The sequence below is a fragment of the Leptinotarsa decemlineata genome, unplaced genomic scaffold (assembly GCF_025532065.1).
Source record: "Leptinotarsa decemlineata unplaced genomic scaffold, Ldec_3_MD MMD2_tig00001719_RagTag_RagTag, whole genome shotgun sequence".
Lineage (NCBI taxonomy): Eukaryota > Metazoa > Arthropoda > Insecta > Coleoptera > Chrysomelidae > Leptinotarsa > Leptinotarsa decemlineata.
Genome location: NW_027412569.1, coordinates 4,647,248 through 4,670,023, shown reverse-complemented (window position 1 = coordinate 4,670,023; position 22,776 = coordinate 4,647,248). Strand labels below are relative to the sequence as shown.

The window sequence follows — 22,776 nt, the reverse complement described above, 5'->3', positions numbered from 1 at the left end:
CGTTTGTGACAACAGAAATAGATCTTTGACTACTAGGAAGGACGAACTCTTTTGCCTACTGTCGCTAAGACGACATCAATCAATCAATCAAGGAAAAAAGAAACAAATTATCAAAAGTAAGTTAGGGGGTTTGATTTTCTTAAAGTGGCTACAAATTGTATTCTTCAGCCTCAAAGAGTTTTATAAACAACAATTGAGTGTAAAAGTAATTCCTGTAATCGAAAATCAATGAAAATTATATTATAAGACTGCTTGGGTCCGGTCCTGAAATACTTCGCCTATAAATTAAAAAAAAAATTTGTCGCTAGTATCAGATATTTGTGAAAGCTTTTCATCATGATGTCTATCAAACGCTTCCAGATTTTGTTCGTGGTTTGCATTATCAAATTGATAGCTGGAAATGAAGTAGATTCGGTAAGCTGCATTCAGTGAAAATCTACTCATGATTTTGTATAACCATAGAATATATAGTTTATTTTTTTAATGATAGTTGACTTTTTGTTGATATTTTTGGCCTTTCCGTTGTTAAGTCTAACCTGAGGAGAACTTCGAAAAATTTCGAGGTAATATAGTTGGAGTACTAGTTGCTCAATTGGTATTGCTCGTGAAAGAAAAAAGATCATTTGTACAAAGGCACAATGTTAAAATATATGAATAGGGTACGTAATTGACTGAAGTCGTATTTGTCAAGAATAGCCGGCCTACTTGACGCGGGATGCATCATCATTACGTCCCGTATTTCATAGAAATTCAGATTACCCTTTCCATTGTAATTGAACATTTCTTATTACACAAATAGGTTTCTATTATGATCCTAAGACTTCTAGATATCATGTATAAATTGTTAATTGTTACGGATGATTTTTAACTGAATGATTGTTGTGTTATTTTCGTGAGGTTAAGTGAATCAGTGATTCGTGGCAACTCTTGTAGCTGTTCATTATATTGATGAGTTTGATTTGATTCACTTATGCTTTTGAATTATCTCAGTAGAGTAAGGGTCTAGTTTATTATCATAATCATGGAAAAAGTTCATACTGGAATCAATAGTGGCGATATTGCTGCAGCAGTATTTTGCGATTTTTCGAAGGCTTTCGACTGTGTGGATTACGAGTAGTGATACTGAGCTGGTTCAGATCATATTTGTCAGGTCGCAGTCAGGTGGTGGAAACAACCCATCACTCAGAAATTGGGAAAATACGTAATGGTGTGCCTCAAGGTTCAATACTAGGGCCAACATTGTTTCTCAACGATTGACAAGTATAAATATCTCAGGAAAATTCACACTATTTGCAAACGATACTACCATTTTTGGCAAATGATTTAACTAAAACCATATCCATCGATATGATGAAAGTAAAGAGTTGGTGTGATTCAAATCGCATGTCTCTAAATATTACGAAAACTAACATAGTAACTTTCAGATGTGAATTTGACAATATGACCTTTGGGAATGACATCATTGAGAACAGAAGTAGTATATATATATAATATATATATATATATATATATATATATATATATATATATATATATATATATATATATATATATATATATATATAAAAAGTACTCTTGTAGATTACTCTTTATCACTCATGGAATTCTAACAGTGATATTTGAACAGATTTTAATCCTCACCAACCCATTATGTGGCAAGGCAATCTTTACAATGCTTCAGGAAGGCTGTGAAAGGTTTTTTAAGTGATAGACTACTATAATATACAAGAATTTCATAATGATAATTTAAAAAAAATGTCTTATTTGTTTATTATTCACCAGCATCCTGAACGACTTATATGTTCTTATATAAACAGACTGGTTTTATGTAGTCTGGGAATTCTAGGTCTCTTAACTGGAATCAACAAATGTGCGGTAGGTTCCTATTGTTGACACCGTTCGGGTGTGTTGTTTCCCTTTTTCGGCAAAAAAGTGTTGTTCATCTTTGCACTTGGCAGCAGCAGGCCAATAGCCACATACATACAATAGCCACATACACGTGTCCGCGATTCTCCCCGTTATGTGTTATAAATTAGGTAATAAGTGTCCTATTTTTACAGGACTATTCCACAGTTTTTTTATAAGGTGAAAAGTTCATACATGCATGGATCTGTAAGGCCTTCATTTTTGAGATACACGGTATTGAAAATTCATTTTAATTTTGGTTTTTCGTGAATAAATTTCAAAGTAATTTCGATATTTGGACAAAAATTGATATTTGGGGACTTTTCAATACGGAAAATTCAAATTTGGTTTCAGTTCAGCACTCAATTGCAGGTGGTGCCACCTAGAGGTCTTGGTCTCTTTAGGGGAGACACAACTTCGTTGTGCATATATATATATATATATAAAATGTTCTAGAAAAAAAATTTAGTCATTTATTATTTTTACATGAAAAAGGTATGCTTGTGAGAAGTCGCTACAAGCATTCGTTTTCTAGATATTTTGATTTAAGTCAATCGATGCAAGCGTTTGTCAAAAAGTTTAATGAATTTGATTGTTTTCTATTCAACCTAGAAACATTTCAACGCTATTTGTTAATCAACTATAAATAATGGAACACTAGAAATAAGTTCAATTCAAAATCACAATACACGCATTCAATCTTCTTCTCATCGATTCTCGCACTCTTTGGAAAATTCTTGAAGAATCTTGAATCGATCAATTGGATAGGTGTCTGGTGAAATAAAGATTTGAGATGAGGTCTGAGGTCTGGTGACCTAGGGGGCCATGGTTGAGGCCCTCCCCGACCTATCCAATAGTTGTCGAAAGTTTGATCTAAAAATTATCACGCTTTTATGCTGAAATATGCCGGAGTACCGTCATACAAAATCCACATTTCATTTCGTAGTCTGGGCGGCACATCTTCCAGTAAACATCTTCAAGAAAATTACGATATCTCTCTCGGTTTAATTTTCTCAGAATAAAAAATGAGCCTATGAAATAATCTCCAATAATTTCTGCCCACACGTCATAAAACCGCTGCTCACGCTGGTCTGTTGAAATTACTCCTGAATTATAACATTTTAGCATAAGCATAAGCTATTACCTATAATACACCCAGCAATAAGCTCAAAACTGTGGATATAATCCTTAACTAACTTTTAAAGGCAGGTAAAAACAGGTCGATAAATTATTAATTATCACATTTTTTTAAATAATTGTATGACAATAAAAAATTAAACAATGGCGAGTTGTTCAAATCAATCAGATCTATCATTAGATATCGCTAATTTTTGAATTTATCACTTTCTATGTATTTCAAAAAATCAAGTTAAATATTTCTTCTGGAAATACAGAGTTTTCAATTCATGATTGAACTAAAGTATTTCAAATGTTCTTCCAGTTTAAGAGAGCTGAATATTTGATCTTCTACAGGTAGCCAAACACATCGGATCTTCAACGAATGACAACCACCAAGGAACAAATGAAGAATTGAAAGTTTTAAAAGACGAACTCCAAAGAATTTTGGAAGGTCAGAACAGAATTGAACAGGAATTGGAAATACTTGAATCAAATAAGCTAGATTTGAACCTTCTTGATGACGATAACACAACGTCCTCACCTGATACACTTGGGTAAGATCTGACATTTCAGTTATTGCATTCATCAAAAACATGGCGTTATTTTCTGAATAATATACAGTGTGTAAAAGCCAAATAGAATAAATTCATTATTTCGATTACTGTACATATTTGAAAAAATCCCGGAACACGTCAAATGTAAATAATAATTTGACATTCTTCAACGTGAAACTGCCACCCCTACCTTCAACCCTCTGAATTATTACTATAGTTTTGTGATAAATCGTTTGAAAGACATCTTCATTCTCTATTCAAAAATGTTGTTGAATTCAAGTTTATTGCAACAATTGAGATAAAATAAATTAAAATCATGTGGTTACCGAAATGCGATAAAATACACTCAAAAACTAAAATGTAATGCAAAACGTAATGAAATGTAGAATACGAAAAAGAACTATGGATGTTGACGAAGTAGATGTTCAAAATTTTCACCGCGAACGTCTTGGCAACATCCTAATCTCAAATAAAACTGTCTTCTCATATTATTTAACATATCAGACGTGACCGACCTAATCGCAAGGGTTATTCGTTCTTTTAAGTCATTCAAATCTGAAGGTTTACTTTTGTACACATTTCTCTTTACATATCCCCATGAAAAAAAATCTAATGATAAAGATCAGGTGATCGCGCTGGTCATTCAATCGATCCTCGCCTCCCTATCCACCGATTGGGAACTGTTGTATCGACGTATTGCCGGACATTAACTTCGTAATGTGGTGGTGCTCCATCCTGCTGAAACCATATCGCATTCACTGGAACTTGAGGGTTTCCTGGATCAGGATATAAATTTACTAAACATGGAAAGACATCATTTTGAAGTAGTGCCAAATAATTATTGCCTTTCAAGTTGCCCTCAATGAAAAAGAGAACAATGAAATGGTTTTCTACAATAACTGCCCAAACATTAACCTTTTGAGGGTGTCCTCCAGTGAAGACTCTAGTTTTATATTATCATTAGTGGGCGTGGCTTGCTTCCTCTGTTTCCCTTTAGTGGAGATTAAAATTATAAATACAGAATGCTGACGAAGTGCCCACACAAAATGTTGTGATATCGTTATGATTTGCCACAACTACCTATTACTTCACCACCGCATTTTTATAACGCAAAAGGGTAGCAAACAGAAGATTTCCTGAGCTTTCAGGTCGTTTTATTACCTGCAGTGGCGTGGGTTTGGTTATTTATTCCATAATAATTTACCTTATTTCGGACTTTCATTGTCTAATATGATATAAATTGTATGCCCATCAGTTCCCTCACACCCCCATACCACTGAGAGGAATGATATTTGAACTGGCTAAGCCAATAACCATTGAAGGTTATCCGGATATACATCCAGTAGGGTCCAATGATTAATGATATCAATTGATTTGAAATTCCTGAAAGAATCTATAAAAAATTTAAAAGATTAGCTGAACAGTAACAATTATATTAAGAAAAAAACTGAAATCACAAGTAAATAAAATACAAGCAACAATCAAAAAATTAAACTATCAACACGAGATGAAAATTAAAAATTATCAACAAGAAATGAAAATTAAAAATCAAAACATTTCAAGCCAAGTTACTTTACGACGTTTCGATTGTTCGTATCCACAATCTTCTTCGGGTGACAGGGATTTCAAACCAATTTATATCATCTTCTTATTAGTCAGTGGGCTATGCTTGAAGACTGACAGTAAAAACATCTAAAGCAAATGAACTTCAAGCCAGTCTCTATATACCTACACAGTAGGTTTAATGGACTGACGCCTATCAGAGTAGTTGAGAGACTGGCTTGAACGTTTAAAGTTCATTTCTTTAGATTTGTTTACTGCCAGTTTTCAAGCATAGCCCACTGACTAATAAGAAAGTTTTTCTTCCTTACTCAGAGGAATCGGGCAAATTACGGATATGCAGTTGGTTAGTACCTCGTCCACTAGATGGAGTGACATTTTGTGATGTTCGCTCCAACTTTGGAAGAGGAATGAAATACTCTGAGAGAACTCCGATTTTCAATTGTGGAATATCATTGACTTTAGGTCGATGATGGTCACTATCTTGCACTGATGAGTGGCTTATAATCCCGAAACCGGTCTGCAAGTTGTTCCATAATTGAAGGTCGACTCTTTCAGTTGTATTGCCAATTGCATATGCAGGAAATTTTCTGTGAAGATTCCTGCACTGACACCTGTCTGATATGGTTCAACGCCCTTCGTGGTATTAGCCAGGGGAGTAATTGTTTTCTGATAGGCGTCAGTCCATTGAACCTACTGTGTAGGTATATAGAGACTGGCTTGAACGTTTTGAAGTTCATTTGCTTCAGATCAATTTATATCATATTAGACAATGGAAGTCCGAACTAATGAAATGATCCACGAAACATGTTTCATTAATTATATGCAGTTATTATTGTTATAACATGAAAAATTCACATAATAATAAATAGGTTCCAATTGAAGGGGGTATACGAGGTATGTCAAAAAAATGGTCATTACTCGCTCGACTCGTCGACGCTCGTCGTCGGCTTGCGTCGACAGACTCCATTTTTAAGGGTTATGGCCACATTTTTCGCTCGTTTTTTAATATACCATTACTTTCTTCAATTTGGATGTTGTATTGTATTACGTTCAGAGTTCAAAATCCAATCTTGCTGTTTATTATCAAGACGATCCAATAAACAAGGATGAAGTAGGTTAGCGTTAGGTTAGGTCCAAAGTGCAACCGCAACCCGCAAGGGTTTATTGTGGTTCACACCAATTCACACGCGACCAAATGAACCCAGCTTTTCGACGAATCCGATTAGTTTGTATGGTGAGTGGTCTTTAAGGTCAGATGGTAAACGTATGGCTCTGCCGAACTCTAAAAACCGGATTTGGTCCCCAGCAGGGCAGGTACAAAGTGTGTGTTCTGCTCTTTCATCATTTTCCAAACAGAGGCGACACACACTGTCTTCCGACAGTCCGAGTCTGTGTATATGATGATTCAAAAGCTTCCAACGCCGCTTGACTGTCCGAGCATATTTCATTGACGTGTGTATGACGTTGGATTCTTCCAATCTCTCCGTACACAATTCATTAGAGTCGACAAACTCCATTATCACGATAATGGCCACATTTCTCGCTCGTTTTTAATATTCTATTACTGTTTTCAGTGCGGATGTTGTATTGCGTTACGTTCAGAGTTCGCAATCCAAAATTGGTGTTTACTATCAAGGTGAGCCAATAAACAACAATGATACAGAACCTCTACCCCGTGATTGTCAGGAAGCATATGATAAAAGTGAGTACCTAATTACTTTACTACGATTTCGATTCGACCTCTTGATATAGCAGTAAAAAGAAGGCACTACCTTTGTCAGTCATAGACATTCATTCATACTAGGTTCTAGCCTATACTTTCAACTTTGTTTTTCAAACTGCTGAACACATTATTTAATTCGAGATGGTTAATTTCTATAACGATGCAAAACACCCTGATGCTTTAACCATTTCGCCTTTGATTTGTCGAAAACTCACGACCCGAGAAATGAGATTGACCCAATTCTGTTCACATGCTGGTAGGTGATACAAGAATATGAATCTGTAGTGCGTATTTTGTTCAGATCTTCAATTTATGTATCATCGTTTCAGTTAATATAGATTTATTCCAAAATGTAAACCACATTGAAATTGCGTCACTTGAGTTGCGTCATTTGAGTTGTATTTAGCACCCCTATGAATAAAATTCTGAAATTCATTGGGTTCCATTATTAATGCTTTATCAAGAGTTCCGTAGGTCGAAAGTTTCTGTCAGAATATTTGACATGGAGAAGGGGTCCAAGTGATCACACCAAGAATATTTCATTCAAAAGCAGCGGTGATGTTGCTGCCCGGGAACAATTTATGCGCCTGAGGGCAAAAATAAAGTTGGACGTGGACAACGCGTACAAAAAATTAAAACATTTGTCAAATCCACTGAACATGACATCAAAGAAAATTCAAATAAATTCTGGGCATATATAAATAACAAAAAAGGTTTTACCAGCATTTCGGACAGAATGTCCTACGAAGGACAATTTTTAGATACATCTCAATAGCTTTGCAGATTTTTTCTCAAAAGCATATATCACCAGCTCTCCAACCGAATTGAGCGATGACCATCCATATTCACGAGTCTTAAACATTCATTACTTCGAAGAAAATAAAGTGTTGGCTGCTTTGAAACAGATAAAACCGAAAATGATAACAGGTCCCGACAGCATCCCTGCACTAATTGTCAGAGATTGTGAATATGTTTTTTCTCGTCCTTCGACAATAATAAATATCTGCATCAAAACTAGTACCATCCCAGATATATGATAATTATCTAAAGTTCGGCCAATTCATTAAAAATGGGAAAAATTTGGTGTCGATAAGTATAGACTCATATCAATAATATGCAACTTCGCCAAAGTGTTTGAGATCTTCATCTATAGCAGGTTATATCCACATTCGAGCAATCAAATTACACCACTTCAACATGGTTTTATGACAGGTCGCTCGACAATCACCAAGCTTTTCAATGTTACCCAATATATCTCTGAAACCATTGATAGGAGATCCCAAACTGATGTCATACATACGGCGTTTGACAGACTTGATCACGGATTACTGCTATCGAAAGTGTACAGGTACGGCTTTACTCAGACCCTGATCCAACTTTCCATATCATACTTCACTGACAGGCGTCAGTATGTTATATTCAATGGCTTCAAGTCCGTGGAATATGCAGCTACTTCGGGTGTCCCACAAGGAAGCAACCTAGGTCCACTTCTCTTAACGCCTTCATAAACGACTTAGTTGGGGTATTTGACATCAACTGTAGGATATACGCGAATGACCTGAAATTATATTGTGAAATCAATGGCATCGAGGACTGTCTTCAACTCTCCCTCAATCTGAAACATGTTGTGCAATGGTGTTTTCGCAATAATCATCCTTTAAATGCGAGTAAATGTAATGTAACGACGTACACACTGAAAAATTGTTCATTTTCATATCAATATTTAATAAACGATATTCCACTTCGACGGCCTCTCACATTCACCGATGTAGGTGTTACCTTCGACACAAAACTTTCCTTCGTACCACACATTGAAGCCATTCTGTCTGCTGCGAACAGAATGTACGGATTTATTGCACGAATCTCCAGAGATTTCGCGGATCCATCTACATCGAAAACCTTATACTATGCTTGCTTCAGATGAAAATTAGAATATGCATCCATAATCTGGAATCCATCTCATCAGTTGTATTCAGAGAAAGTTAAATCAGTACAAAGTTGTTTCCTAAAATTTCTTTCCTATAGATCAGACAATATCTATCCACCAAATGGATTTCCCCGTGATACATTGTTAGCTAGACAAGCTACGAATAGCATGAGTTACCGTCGTGATTGTCACTCCACAATTTTTCTTTTTAAACTGATTAATGATTTAATTATTGACCCACATATTCTGCAAAAACTGAATTTCAATGTACTTAAACCGACCTCTAAAGTGGTTAATTCTTTTTATCTGCCAATACCACGTACAGATATTCTGAAACGTTCACATCTGCATAACATGTGTGTCAAATTCTATTCTGCAAGTTGTCAGCTCGACATTTTTTACTGTTCCATCTCTGAGATTCTATATATATTGTTTTCATCTTATAACTTATTATAATTGTATTGTATTGTGATTTGACTTATATCCCTGTTTGTAGTTGGGTGTAACCTGTAGAAGAGTGCATAAATAAATAAATGAATTTCTAATGATTATTTCAGAGTACAGAGAAGATGGTGTTTACCAAATCCAACTCGATGAATTCCCTAAAATGATGGTTGTCTGTGACATGACCTCATACGGCGGCGGATGGACTGTTGTACAAAAACGCTTCGATGGATCTCAGGATTTCTTCCGGGAATGGAGAGAATATAAATTTGGTTTTGGCGACCTTGGCAGAGAATTCTGGCTAGGACTGGAATACATCCATGCTCTGACAAGTAAGTAATTCAGAGATTACATTCGGTTCAAAGAGAAATTAATTTCAAAAATAGGAAATATGAGCAAATTTAGGATTCATGCATTTATCGAAAAGAACGAAGACTTCCTTGACATAGGCATGTTCCCAGCGAGGTACGATCAGAAGAACAACAATTGTTTTTCCAGGCGTCACTCATGCAGAAATGTTATTATTTATTTTACCTATGGCGCTGGTCAGGCCCTATTCCCCGAAGGCTCGATACATTCAGGAGGGTGCGTCAACATTATCAACTAACGACCACTCCTCACGCCGTGGGATAAGTGATCATTGGGATATCATATCCCAAACTTAACGCCCTTGCGGTCAGCAACTACTGAGGGAATCAACAAAAGTAATATCAATGGCAACACAATTAAAGTATTCAAAATGACCCCCATCTAGTTCTTTCGAAAGAGTTCCTTACATTATTGAAAATGTCTGGAGTCCGAAATCGGCATTCCCGAACAATTCTCTGTCGCAGGTCTTCTAGATTATTAGAATGCATTCCATTGGTAGTAAACGTTTTGAAATGGACGACACTGTTAGTTATTTCTGCACTGGTAGTTTTTGTTGAATCTAGTTGTCGCAGAACAAAAAGTAGATAGTTAGCCACTGTCACTTCTTCACGAATTATTATTCAGTCATCCTTGTTTACTGTGTTCCAACATGGTTTATTCTACTGACGAAAGAATAAAAATTATTGCAACCTATTATCGAAATAATGAATGTGCTAAAGCTTCTGCAAGAATTTATAATACGAATCATCCAGACCACAACGTGAACCATCAATACGTTATATTTAATGGATGAGTTCTTCAGGTTTTGTTCACAAAATGAGGCTAGTTCAGGAATCAACCGATGATGATCCTGATCGTCGACTTCAGTTTTGTGGGGTGTTCAGCGAGAAATTGAGCAATAACCCAAATCTATTATACAATACATGTTTTTAATACGAAAGTTCTTTCATGTTGAATGTTGAAGTGAATAGACACAAGTGTCGTTACTGGAGCGATGTGAATCCCCATTTGGTTATGGAAACACATTCACAAACTCCACAAAAAAGGAATGTCTGGGCAGGCATATTTTTGGACCATTCTTCATTGAAGCTAATCTCAATGGAGACACATATTTGAATCTACTATAAGACTGTGTAAATCCTATGATTGAACAAATTTTAGAAAATGATGACAATTGAGTAGAAAACGGAATAACATTCCAGCAAGATGGTGCAACCACACATTTTGATGTTCGGGTGAGACGGTTTTTAGACGAATGTTTTCCAATGCGTTTGATTGGCAGAAAAGGTCCAGTGGAGTGGCCAGCTAGAGCACTTGATCTCACACCGATGGACTTCTTTCTGTGGGGACACCTGAAGTCGAAAGTGTACTCTACTAAGCCTACAAATCTAGAAGACCTGCGACAGACTATTATTCGGGAAGGTCGATTGCTGACTCCGGACATCTTGAATAATGTACGGAACACTTTCGAGAGTCGACTGTATTATTGTATGGAACTAGGCGGAGGTCTTTTGAATAATTTATCCGTTGATTTTGTTTCCACTGATATTATTTGTTGCTTATTTCCTCATTAAAATGAACGACAGCAAATTTTCGGTTTTTTCTTAAATAAAACGTCCAACATTCAATTTCTCAATAACGAATGAACCAAGTTCGAAAAACAATCACAGAAATGATAGAAGGACAAAAGACCTTTCAAATGATGTATCACTTGACCCCCCCATGCCATTGAAAATAATAGAGGGATAGTTGCTGACCGCAAGGGGTGAAGTTTCGGGTATGATTTTCATACGTGTTCTTTGAAATTTTCGATTACACGTCCGTTCCTGACTTACAGGAGGATCAAATTTTCGTTAACGCCCTGTATAGCTGATTTTTCATCTGATATCACATGGTCCCGGTATCTCATGTTGAAATTTCTGCCTGTCTGGTTTTTATAAGCTACTGGACGGTCACCACATTCTAGTCTATATATGGCCGAATTTTTCCATAGATACCTAGACAAGAATGTAATTACAATTCAGAAGCTTATATGCAGGCCAGATAGGTAGAAATTTTAACATAAGATACCGGTTGCATGTATTTTCAAATTAAAAGTAGAACTATTTGTGTAAAGGTTAGTGAATCGATAGACTACAATACGTTTTTGGGCCAAACTGTTTCTCAAATATCAAAATGCAATCAATCAAGGTTCATTGTGGGTGTGAAGTCAAATGTGGAATATACTGTATTTCCCATCTATTTAGCTGCAATCGCTTGAAGAAAGTCATTATTTATACGTATCATTTTGTTTTCACTTATAGAACCGGAAGGGCAGCTTCTTGTAGAGCTAGTAACCGTAGGAGGGACCAAAGCAACAGGTAATTACCAAACTTTTGGAATTGGACCCGAAACCGGTGGTTATGAGCTGACTAACTTAGGCGATTATTCTGGAAGTATTGGGGACTCTTTATCTTATCATAAGGGCCACAAGTTCTCTACCAAGGATTCCGATCTAGACAGTAGTTTTGAAAATTGCGCTGAAAAATACTGTGAGTAGTATGTGTGATTGATGACTTGTTTGTTTTGTAGTAATGCATAATCCCTTTAATAAAATGAATGAAAACACTTTTGTCTAATTACCACTAGTTAATTTTATTTATACGACCGGTTTTAGGTTTGATCCCATTATCAAGTATGAAACTTAAAAGTGAAATTTGAAAACTCGGTTATGTCGGAACTTTTTGGTTAGGATGGAAGGACAAGTATCTAGTTAAACAAACCAGGGTGCCAACTTTGAAATTCAACACTAAAATTCAAATGTACAGGCCAAACCGTTAGAAATTTTGACGTAATGCTCCGTAAACACGTCTGTATGGGCAAAAAATCTGAAATGTCTGAACATCTTCAAGAATTAAAACACAAGATAAGTAAAGATAACCTCAAAATCCTACACATATTTGACAGAGAAAATAAAATTAATTTGTTGGAAGACATGGAAATTAACAAATCAATTAAAAACCAGAAATATATACCTCTAAACGAGCAACTGGATTCATGTAGATCTCCACTCTTGAATTTATAAGTTTAACAACCCCTATAATCTTCAGTGTTGAATTTTAAAGTTGAACCCTGGCTCGTTTAGTTACCTGTCCTTCCATCCTACCTAAAAACTCCCGATATAACCGAGTTTCCAAATTTCACATTTTAGTTTTATACTTGATAATGGGGTTGAACCCGAAACCGGTCGTATAATAAAATACACTAGTGGTGTTTAGACAAAAGTGTTTTTATTCATTTCATTAAAATAATACTGTGAGTGTTTTTTTATTATTAAAGAAAGTTACTCCGCGAACAACTCCCATTACAAATAATTCATCAGTAATTTATTACGTGGTTTGAGAAAAATCATAACTTGATAACGTCATTCTGTTAAGTGGAAATAAGTGGAAACGAATGGAAATATTTGGCGGAGTTAGAAGAAATTGAAAATATTCAGGAACTGCGAAAAGTAAACTGGAATATTTTTCAGATATATAATGTCAGAGACAGGTCTTCTATGTAAAAATGTGTTGATATTCATATTTTTTTTGTCATCATATTGTTACATTTTTCTCGTGGGTTCGACAGTAAATTGACAACATCGAACAAATAAACTAAACTTCATTTAACTACTACACTGTCAATAAAACACAAAAACTCTTACAGAACTTCAGATTCACTATACACTGCACTATAGTAAGTAAACGGACTCCCCTACGTCGTGGCAACTCTTATATATCTCGATGGAAGTCTTTGGAGACCGTGGAACAATTCTCGAACTGACGCAGCATTCTAGAAAGATCGAGAGAGAGAGAAAGAAAGTGAGGGCTGAGATGACCTTGACCAAGTCGCAGTGGATCGAGTAGATCTCTGCATAAAACATTTCCGTGGATGGAAATTTGAATATACTGGAAAATGTACTTGACAAATATTAATTAAACGTTCCGTCGTATTTTTAGCAATGGGGTTTTAATGGCATGATAATCTACATACTCGACGAAGATGAGTTCACAAACGCAGTCTTGGATTCTCAAACGAACCAAACTCGGCAAGATCTCGATCCAATGATTTAAACAAAGTTCAATGAGGTTATCATCTGTCGGAATATATACTCAGATCGTAATACTCAATGCATTTCTGAAGTTTTCTTACAGGGTGCTATGGTTTCTAAATTAATGTTCAACCATATCCCGTTTTTATTCATCGGAAAGTATCATTTCAATTAACAAACTGCGTTAGAAAATGTCTCTTGAATGTGACATTAAAAAATCAGCGCCTACTACTGCAATCATCAATAATTCAGACTTAAGTGAAGATAACTTGAAAAGGTACAAAAAAAAGTTTTCGAAAACTGATGAAATCAGATATGGCACTCACAAAAAAATGAATGTGAAATTCTTTTTTGTGTTTTTTCACTATTTAGATATTCCATCACTTTCAACTTCTCGTTTCTCACAAGTCGTCAAATTCACTTCAATTTTTGATACATTTCAGATGGAGCTTGGTGGTATAATGGATGTCTCCAAAGTAACCCGAATGGAAAGTTCATCAATATGGTAAGTCCTCCCTATCATAAAGAAGCCGGTTTGTACTGGAAGACCTTTGGAGACGGAGTAATGGCCGAATCAAGATTACTGGTGAAAACGAAAACTTACAGAAGCAATTAAAATTCAATTCTACATTATAGTTGCATAAACATCTGCCTTGTTTACGATATTTCAAGTGTATTCTGTTGCATTTATATATTGTATAACCCTATGTATGTACATTTGAATAAATAATTCAAATTTTGAATCTTCATGTATTCATTTCACTAGAACAAATTGTATGATTCGACAGATTGTATAACAATTTTCATTTTCTCAAAAGATAATCATGCATCCATCAATTTCAACTTTGTCTCCTTCAAAGTACTCCTCCTCAGATATTTTACACTTGTGCTAGCGTTTTTTTCAATCCAATCCAGTTCTGATATGCACTCTTTGGTATCTTATTGACAAAGCTTGGTTAAAATAATCAAAAAACAAAATTACACATATTAGCGATTGCTACTCAGTCATGTAAAACTATCACTTTAAAATAATATACATTGCTAGTGTGTTGAATAGAATTTCCAAGTAGATACTGAATATATGTATATGTCGCAGCCAAATGGTTAAAATAGCCGTTCAATTAAACACCTAGCTCTTTGACTGAATTACGCCATTCAATCACAAGGCTAGCTTTTCAATTGAATATTTGTGGCGCTAAAAACGTTCAACACTACAGCGATTCAAAAGCCGCCGTCTCATTGAGCTAGAAGAAAATGTCAAACCAATTTTCCACAAACCTCATCCGGTTCCATTTGCTTTTCTGGGAAAGGTGAAGACAGAATTGAAAAAAATAGAAAAAGAAGGTGTAATTGAGAAAGTGGACAATTCTAATTGGGTAACGCAATTGGTAATTATGAAGGCAAATGGTAAATACATTAGGATTTGTGCCAATTACAAAATGACGATAAACAAATATCTTGAAGATTTTAATCACCCCTTACCCAGAATAGATGAAATTTTTGTGGCTTTACAAGTCACCTCAGTTAATTTGCCATTTAAACCAGTTGGTTAAGCGTCGTCTAGCTGTAGTGTTGAACATTGCAGTCAACAAGTCGGCTAAACGACGTTTAGCCCGGTGATCGAAAGGCGGTGTTCAGTCAAAGGGCTAGCTGTTTGATTGAACGGCTATTTTAACCAGTTGGCTGCGACATATACACAACAAAAAAAGAACCGAAAAAGATAACAAACACAGTTTATATTTACATAGCACAATACAACATTTCATGAAAATAGCCAATAAGAATGTATTTTAAAAATTTTCAATACCTATTGATTACTTGAAATGTATTGAGAGTCAGACATAAGTCGAATCAAGAAGTATTTTGAAAGTATTTTGAAACCCAATTTTGATGTATCACTATGGTGTATCACCTTAATTAATTTTACGATTTGCCTTATCTATTATTTGACAATATGTCCTTATGTAATGTTTAAATGTTATAGCTATGTATAAAACAATTTTCAGCTATATGAAAAATTAATTTCACAATATTGCCTATCTAAATTCACTTTTTCAATGTGTCCTTATGTAGTAATCAGTAAATCCAATAATATTATTTTAACAAGCTATATATGCTATTTGGTATTGGTCCGTCATCGTTATTCATAATATTATTATGTTTACTCATTTCTTCTACACTCTCATAGTTGCCTGCTGTTGTTAACTTAATGATCTGAATGAAGTCTATGGAATGGTTTTGATGCAAAATATGATGGGCGACTACTGATTTTTCAGGGGAAAAACTCCAGTACCTTCTTTGAACACATTTAGTGACATGTTTTGTAAACCACAGAAACTAGATCACAAGTGTATACGCAAAATAATAAGGGTCCAAATGTAGATCCCAGAGGCACTGCAAATTTAATAAATTCACTGCTTGATTTTCCCTTCGAAGTTTCTACAATACAGATCCCTAATCCCTAGCATTTACAACGGAATGAAATGAAAAATAGGTTAACGTCGATAACGAAAAGATGTAAACAAACATGATACAGTGAGTATAAATGACAAACGAGGCAAACTAAAAACGAAAACATATTACTTTATGAAATCACGAGCGGTAGGGAAGTTACGCTACACACCCATTCGTATAATACTAGGAACAAGGATAATATTAGAGCACCAAACCAAAGACTAGAAATAACAAGGAGATGTAACTCATACAATATCATTGTACGACTCACTGCCCCAATCAATGAAAAACGCAACCCTCGCTAATTTTGAACGGAAACTGAAAAAACATCTCTCAGAGAATGCTTAATATAATGCGTCTGACTTCAGCTTTACAAAGTGATTATCGTCAATGTAGGTACTGTCTATGTATTTTATTTCTACATATTTATTTTCACATTTATATATTTACTAGTACTATTTTTCTGTATCGCTGTTCCAATGTTTTGACAGAATCAGAATCAACGAACTTAGGCGTGCGCAGCGTTATAGAACAGTGCTTTCAAAAAATTGTTCTACAGCTCCATCTAGTGGCGAGTTACAGAAAAATTGATAGCCTATAAACCTCCTCTATGAAAAATCACTTATACATGTCAAGTTTCATCACGATCGGTTGAGCGATGTAGAAGTTTATCACTTTCCAACCAACCAACAAACATCCATTTTTATATATTAGATTTACTTTATTTTGTGCTTGTGTCATAAACAATTTTTATGTACTACCTACTCCTTTTCGGTAATTTTAATTGTAATTTACATTTATTCTATACATTATTGACTTGTCATAGCACTAAGGTGTAATAACTTGACAAAAAAAAAAATATGTCCTATGCGAGTGTCCGGAGTTATCGTCAATAAGAGAGTGTGTGTTCGGCGAGTCTTGGCCTACACCTGCCGATATAAAGGAGATATCTACCGGTGACCTGTCCACCTTCCTGGAAAGGACAATATGTGGCCTAAGTGGTGTGGGCCTACACTCACCCTCCCTACTCTACAAATACAGAACCCCCTCGACAATGGAACATTCATTGATTAAATCGACAATGAAACCACTGAAGGTGAATTTTATCCAGCTTTTTATTGAAACTTGAAAAAAATTGTTGGAGATAGAGGTGTATACTTTCACATCTTAAATATGGGAACTGAATTAATCTGACCAGTGAGGTTTGAAAATTTTTGGGTCTTTAATGACTTGTCAATGCTCTGCTACGTTGAATGAAATAAAAATAAAGGTAATGTAAAATTCATCGTATTCATTCATAAAAACATTACAAACTCTGCTCATGATAAAGCTATAATGTACATAAAACAATATATAATTTCATAACTACAAAAATTAATAAAAACGATATTTGGATTTCAGCAACTGGGGCAATCTCAGTCTCATTTCAAATTGATATGTCAAATACAATATGTGTCATAATCTTTTACCACTGGTTTAAAGGAAATCTAAGATAAACTTTCTCTCACGTGGTTTTGTATAGTGGAAATCTTATTAATCAAGTATAAGTAAAGTCTTTTTCATTCATCTTCAAGTTGGCATCAAGGGTGAGTCATCAGCTTTAATAGACATCAGATCACAAAGTCGCTTGAACCAAGAGATTATTTAATAACCGAAACTAAAAATTTGCCAGTGTGCGGTTAGTCTACAAAAATGAAATATTCTTCCTTGAATTCCATTAGTTCGGACTTCCATTGTCTGATATTATATTGTTCACTGTGGTTCTGGCGTTGAATGTGATCATTATTACGCCTTGGTCAAAGAAGAAACGGACTGGTTTAAGTTTGACGATAGTCGTGTCACGAAGTGTTCTGGCGATGCATTGAATTTATTGGAGCCTCTGGAGACACCCTACATTTTGTTTTATGAGAGAAAGGACATTGTTAGATCGAAATCTTCAGATGATGTGGTGCTGCAGGTTTTTCCGGGTTTTCCTGCAGCTGAAAAAGCAAATGCGCCACTGGAATCAATGAAGCTGAAAAAAACTATTATATTAAGCAAAAAAACGGAAATGAAATATAGTGAAGTAAAATACAAGTAAAAATGGAACAAACTGGAAAAAAAATATGAATACAACAAAAAATTAAAAAGTTAAGACATTCGAAGCCAAGTTAATTCACGACGTTTCGATTGTTAGTATCCACAATCGTCTTCGGGTGATGACTGCTTTTCTTTTCTTTCCGCTTCACTGGTTTAGTGGGAGATGACCGTTTGGCGGAAGTAGGTCATTTTTCGCTTGATTATGGGTTTCCAGATGTTGTGCCTGGAAACCCATAATCATGCGAAAAATTTCCAATTCCCGCCAAACGGTCATCTCCCACTAAACCAGTGAAGCGGAAAAAAAAGGTAAACAGAAATAAGTGTGAGTACTCAAATGACCTATAAATAGTCAGCTGCTCACGGAGGAATCAGTCCAGTCATCACCCGAAGACTATTGTGGATACTAACAATCTACTGTGCTACTGTGCTAGCGAAACATGTTGTGATTATATTTTTCAAATAAAGTTTGTAGAGATCAAATCGTGAGGTTTAGTTTTTGAAATTACTACGGATTTTCATTAAGTAACGGCCGAATCAATCAGAAAAAAAATGTAATCACATGCTCACAACACAAGAGAAGCTTTTCGGATTCAATTTTTCAATTTTATAATTCTATTCCCAATTCACTTGAATAACACAATAATACTGATAAATTCAAAATAGAACTTGAAAGTTTTTTGCAAGTTAACACAATTTGACGCATTATTTTTCATATATCCCTCTTTTTTCTTTTTTCTGCAGCCTATGTTTGACAAATGTTAATTTCTCATTATCTTCCATATTACTCTTTTCTATTTTGGTTGCTTAATGAATATTCAAGTGACCTGACAAATGTCAAAAAACTGGGTGATATACATTTATGTTTTGGGATCAGTTAGGTTAGTTTTTGAAGTTATATTATAATATAGCAAACAGCAAGGATTGAGTGGTAGATCATCCTCAGGAGCATAAAGAGAATAATTGTACATCCTCACGAGGAGTTGTTCTTCCAGGTCATCGTTCATCCTGTCTTTTCCAGGAAGGTAAACAGGTCACTACGAGACATCTCCTTTATATCGACTGGTGAAAGCCAAGACGATAACTCCGGACACTCGCATTAGACATGCCTGACAGTTTTATCTTCCTATTCACATCTCCATAATATGGAAATGTTTCCTTAGTTAACAGTGGCCAGTCAGAAATCCTACTGGTATTTCTTTGGCGCCAGCTTCCCAGGGTCGCCCAGGGTGATCCTGGCAAGATTGCATCCTTTGGTTTCATCTCATCTTTTTAGGGATTGAGCATGGGTGTGACGTTTCGCTAGTTCCGCAATTGTCGAAGGCACCAGGCCGTAGGTGTCACTGTGTCCTAAAATTCTCAGTCCAGCCGCTTCCTTGGTTAAAGAGTCGGCATTGCGATAACCTTTACTCCTGTCGTGCCCTTTAACCCACCTCAGGATAATGTTATTATCTACCGAGCCTTTGGCTAAATCTTGGTGGTACTAGCCCTGAGGGAACACGTCTGTTCAAGGCTAATAGAGCTTGTCTACTATCAGTTCAGATCATTATGTTTTTGCCAGAAATTCCTTACCTGGTTATTCCTTTTGTGGCGATTGAGATACCAGCCAGTTCTGTTTGAACCACGCTAGTGTTTTTCCCATTCCCCACTCAATCCTTAGACTTGGTGTTCTAGAGTAAACTCCACATCCTGGTCCTTCTTTGGTTTTTGAGCCGTCTGTATATTTGCGTATTGCATTTGTAGCATCTGACTCTGTGTTCTGTTTTAATTGTATTCTGTGGGGTTCATTAAACACAAACCTAGGTTAAATTGCATCACTGGATGCCTGTAGCAGAGGTTGAGCAGTAAGCGCTTCTCGCCATAGGTTTAGCCTCAATTGACTCATTCCTTCTTCGAGGTTTACACCAGCCGTGCGCAATCGTGACATGGCATTAACGCAACCTCCTCAACGTACAAGTCCAGAGGGGTCAAACCAGTAATTAATTCCATTGCCGTGGTTGGTGTTCTAATGACTCCTGTGATGCTTGAACAAGCAAATCGCAAATATCAATTATACTCCCTATAAAGATATGTAGATCATGAAAAAAAGTGATTTTTAGACACAAACTGAAAGAGAAAGCCCTTTCGGAACACCCGATATCTCCTGAAAGTATTTTCTTGACAATTCAAAAAAGATTTTTATGGCTGGATTCAAATGAAATAAGCGAATGAATATCATTACGTACTGTCATCGATGACACGAATAGATTTAACACATTCGTGACATGAAGACGTAATTATATGAATAAATTGAGTACTTCATCTTGAAATGTTATCCAGATTAGTGCTGGAGAGGCGATAAAGCAAATGTTTTTTCCGAAATATCGAATGTCTACCATTGAGGATGACATGTTCCACATCAGTGAAATTTTACCTCTTTTATATACTTTATTGTGTAGCAATCCTATGAATGGTATCTGATTCAATTCCATAACGAATGTTTGGAGTGAAAACTGAATATGAAATAGTGTTTTTTGTATAATTCATATTCATATAGAAGTAGTTGTTTCAAGTTTGTGTCAAATCAATCAAATCAAATCCTTTATTTTCCTGTTCGACAATTTCATAAGTAATTGTATTAGGAATAGTCAGTGAAGCTAAAATTATAAACTACTACACTAAAACTAGAAGCACACACGAAAACGCATGCACACACCACACATACACTTACGTTAAATAATCATCAACACTGTAATACGCATTCAGAACTAAAAAATTTTTAATCTTTGTTTTGAACATCTCTAATGTTTTGCTTTCTTTTATTTCAGTTGGTAAAATATTGAACAAACGAGGACCTGCAACATTAGGACCTTTAGGAGCAATCCGCCCTCGAGCTAGAGGAACTTGATACATTTTTTTGGCCTAGTGTTAATTGTATGAGTAGAGCCTATTAAAGGAAATTGACTTTTATTTTGAAAAACGTAGACACAAATTTCCATTATGTACAAGCAGGGTAAAGTCAGTATTTGTAATTTCTTGAAAAAAGGTTCACAGGACTCCATGTAACTTATACCAGTGATACTTCTGATGATGTTTTTTTGAGCCAAAAAAACTTTACCTGCGTTGGTTGATCAACCCCAGAAACGTACACCATAGCGCAATCTCGACTCCACTTCAGCATAGTATATAATTTTTAGTTGATCTAGACTGAGAATATAGCTAAGATTTCGTAGCTTGAATGCTAAAGAATGCAATTTTGGTATAAGGCCATCACAATGTACTTTAAAATTAAGATTTTTGTCAATTTCAACACCCAAAAACTCAGTACTTTTTGACAATGGAAGCAGCTGATTATTCACATCAATATATAGTGGGTCAAGAATTTTTTGATAATTACAAAATTGAATAATTACTGTTTTATTTGGATTGAAAACAAGCGAATTACTGGAAAACCACCAGTTCAATGATCTCATTGTTTGCTCGCATTTTCGTTGTATACTTGTTTAGTCGGAGCCTGTTACAATCGTGGCAACGTCATCAGCAAATTTCACACACTTTGCATCAGGAACAGATTCGTCAATTTTATCTGTATATACTCGGAATAGTACAGGTCCCAAGACTGAACCTTGTGGTACTCCGAGTGATAGAGGTATCCGTTGAGAGTTCATTATTCTTTTTTACCATTAATTACATTGGTGATGGTTACATATTGGCTTCTGCCAAACATAAATGAATCGATCCAATTATTCCAAATTTCCCCAAAACCCAGCTCATGTAACTTTCTTGATAGTACCTGAGGATTGACGCAGTCTGGAAGTTACTTCTTTGCATGATCCAAACATCTTTATAAAGATTTTGATTTGTTTGAAAATAGATAAGTACAAAGCCAAAACCTTTCTTTCCTACACGTTCTACTTCTAAACTTCATCATTCATCAGTTATTCATGGATAACTGGATAAATGATGGATTTTCCTTTATATGATACTACTTTCAAATTTACTTTTCCTGTGTTAATTTTGTCAATTGCTGTACCTACCAAACACAGATCTCAGGTTATTCAAAAAATGTTCATTGATTTTGGATGCTTCAAGTGCTCTTTCCCTTTTGAAATAAAACAATAACATTTATTAACAATTTTCACTAGTAATACCACCAGAGGTCAAATTATTTCCGAAAATTTTTTCGAGCTCATGAGCGAGAAAAAATTTCCGAATATCAATTTGACCTTGCGTGGTATTCGGTAAGAAAATTCCACACCGAATTGTGGTGGAAAAGATTCACAGCGCTTCATAGCTTTGGCAGCAATTATTTAGGCCTTCAAATTGGTAATTTCTACTTGTTGTAGTAACTTCTTTTCATATTATTGTTCATGGGAGTCTCAAGTTGGACTCAATGGAAATACGTTTTCTTCAAAGAAAAAATTTGAAAAATGATATGTCACAAACATGAACATTTTTTTCAAAAAGTTTCACATTTCATAAATAATACAGTATTTGTTTGAAGATGTTTGACAATGTTTTGTGGTGTATTTCATCACTTCGGACTTCCATTATCTAATATAATATAAATTGATTTGAAATCCCTGAAAAA

The 22,776-nt window shown here is 35.3% G+C and overlaps 1 protein-coding gene across 1 annotated transcript; it reads left to right on the top strand.

Moving 5' to 3' along the window:
* The first annotated feature begins 273 nt into the window (after positions 1-273).
* On the top strand, positions 274-14,419 carry LOC141479903 (microfibril-associated glycoprotein 4-like). Its single transcript, XM_074176346.1, has 6 exons — positions 274-414; positions 3,379-3,578; positions 6,716-6,843; positions 9,349-9,567; positions 11,908-12,135; positions 14,120-14,419. Exons 1-6 carry the CDS (start codon positions 337-339, stop codon positions 14,290-14,292), a joined length of 1,026 nt encoding a protein of 341 aa, XP_074032447.1. The 5' UTR covers positions 274-336; the 3' UTR covers positions 14,293-14,419.
* Positions 14,420-22,776: the final 8,357 nt, after the last annotated feature.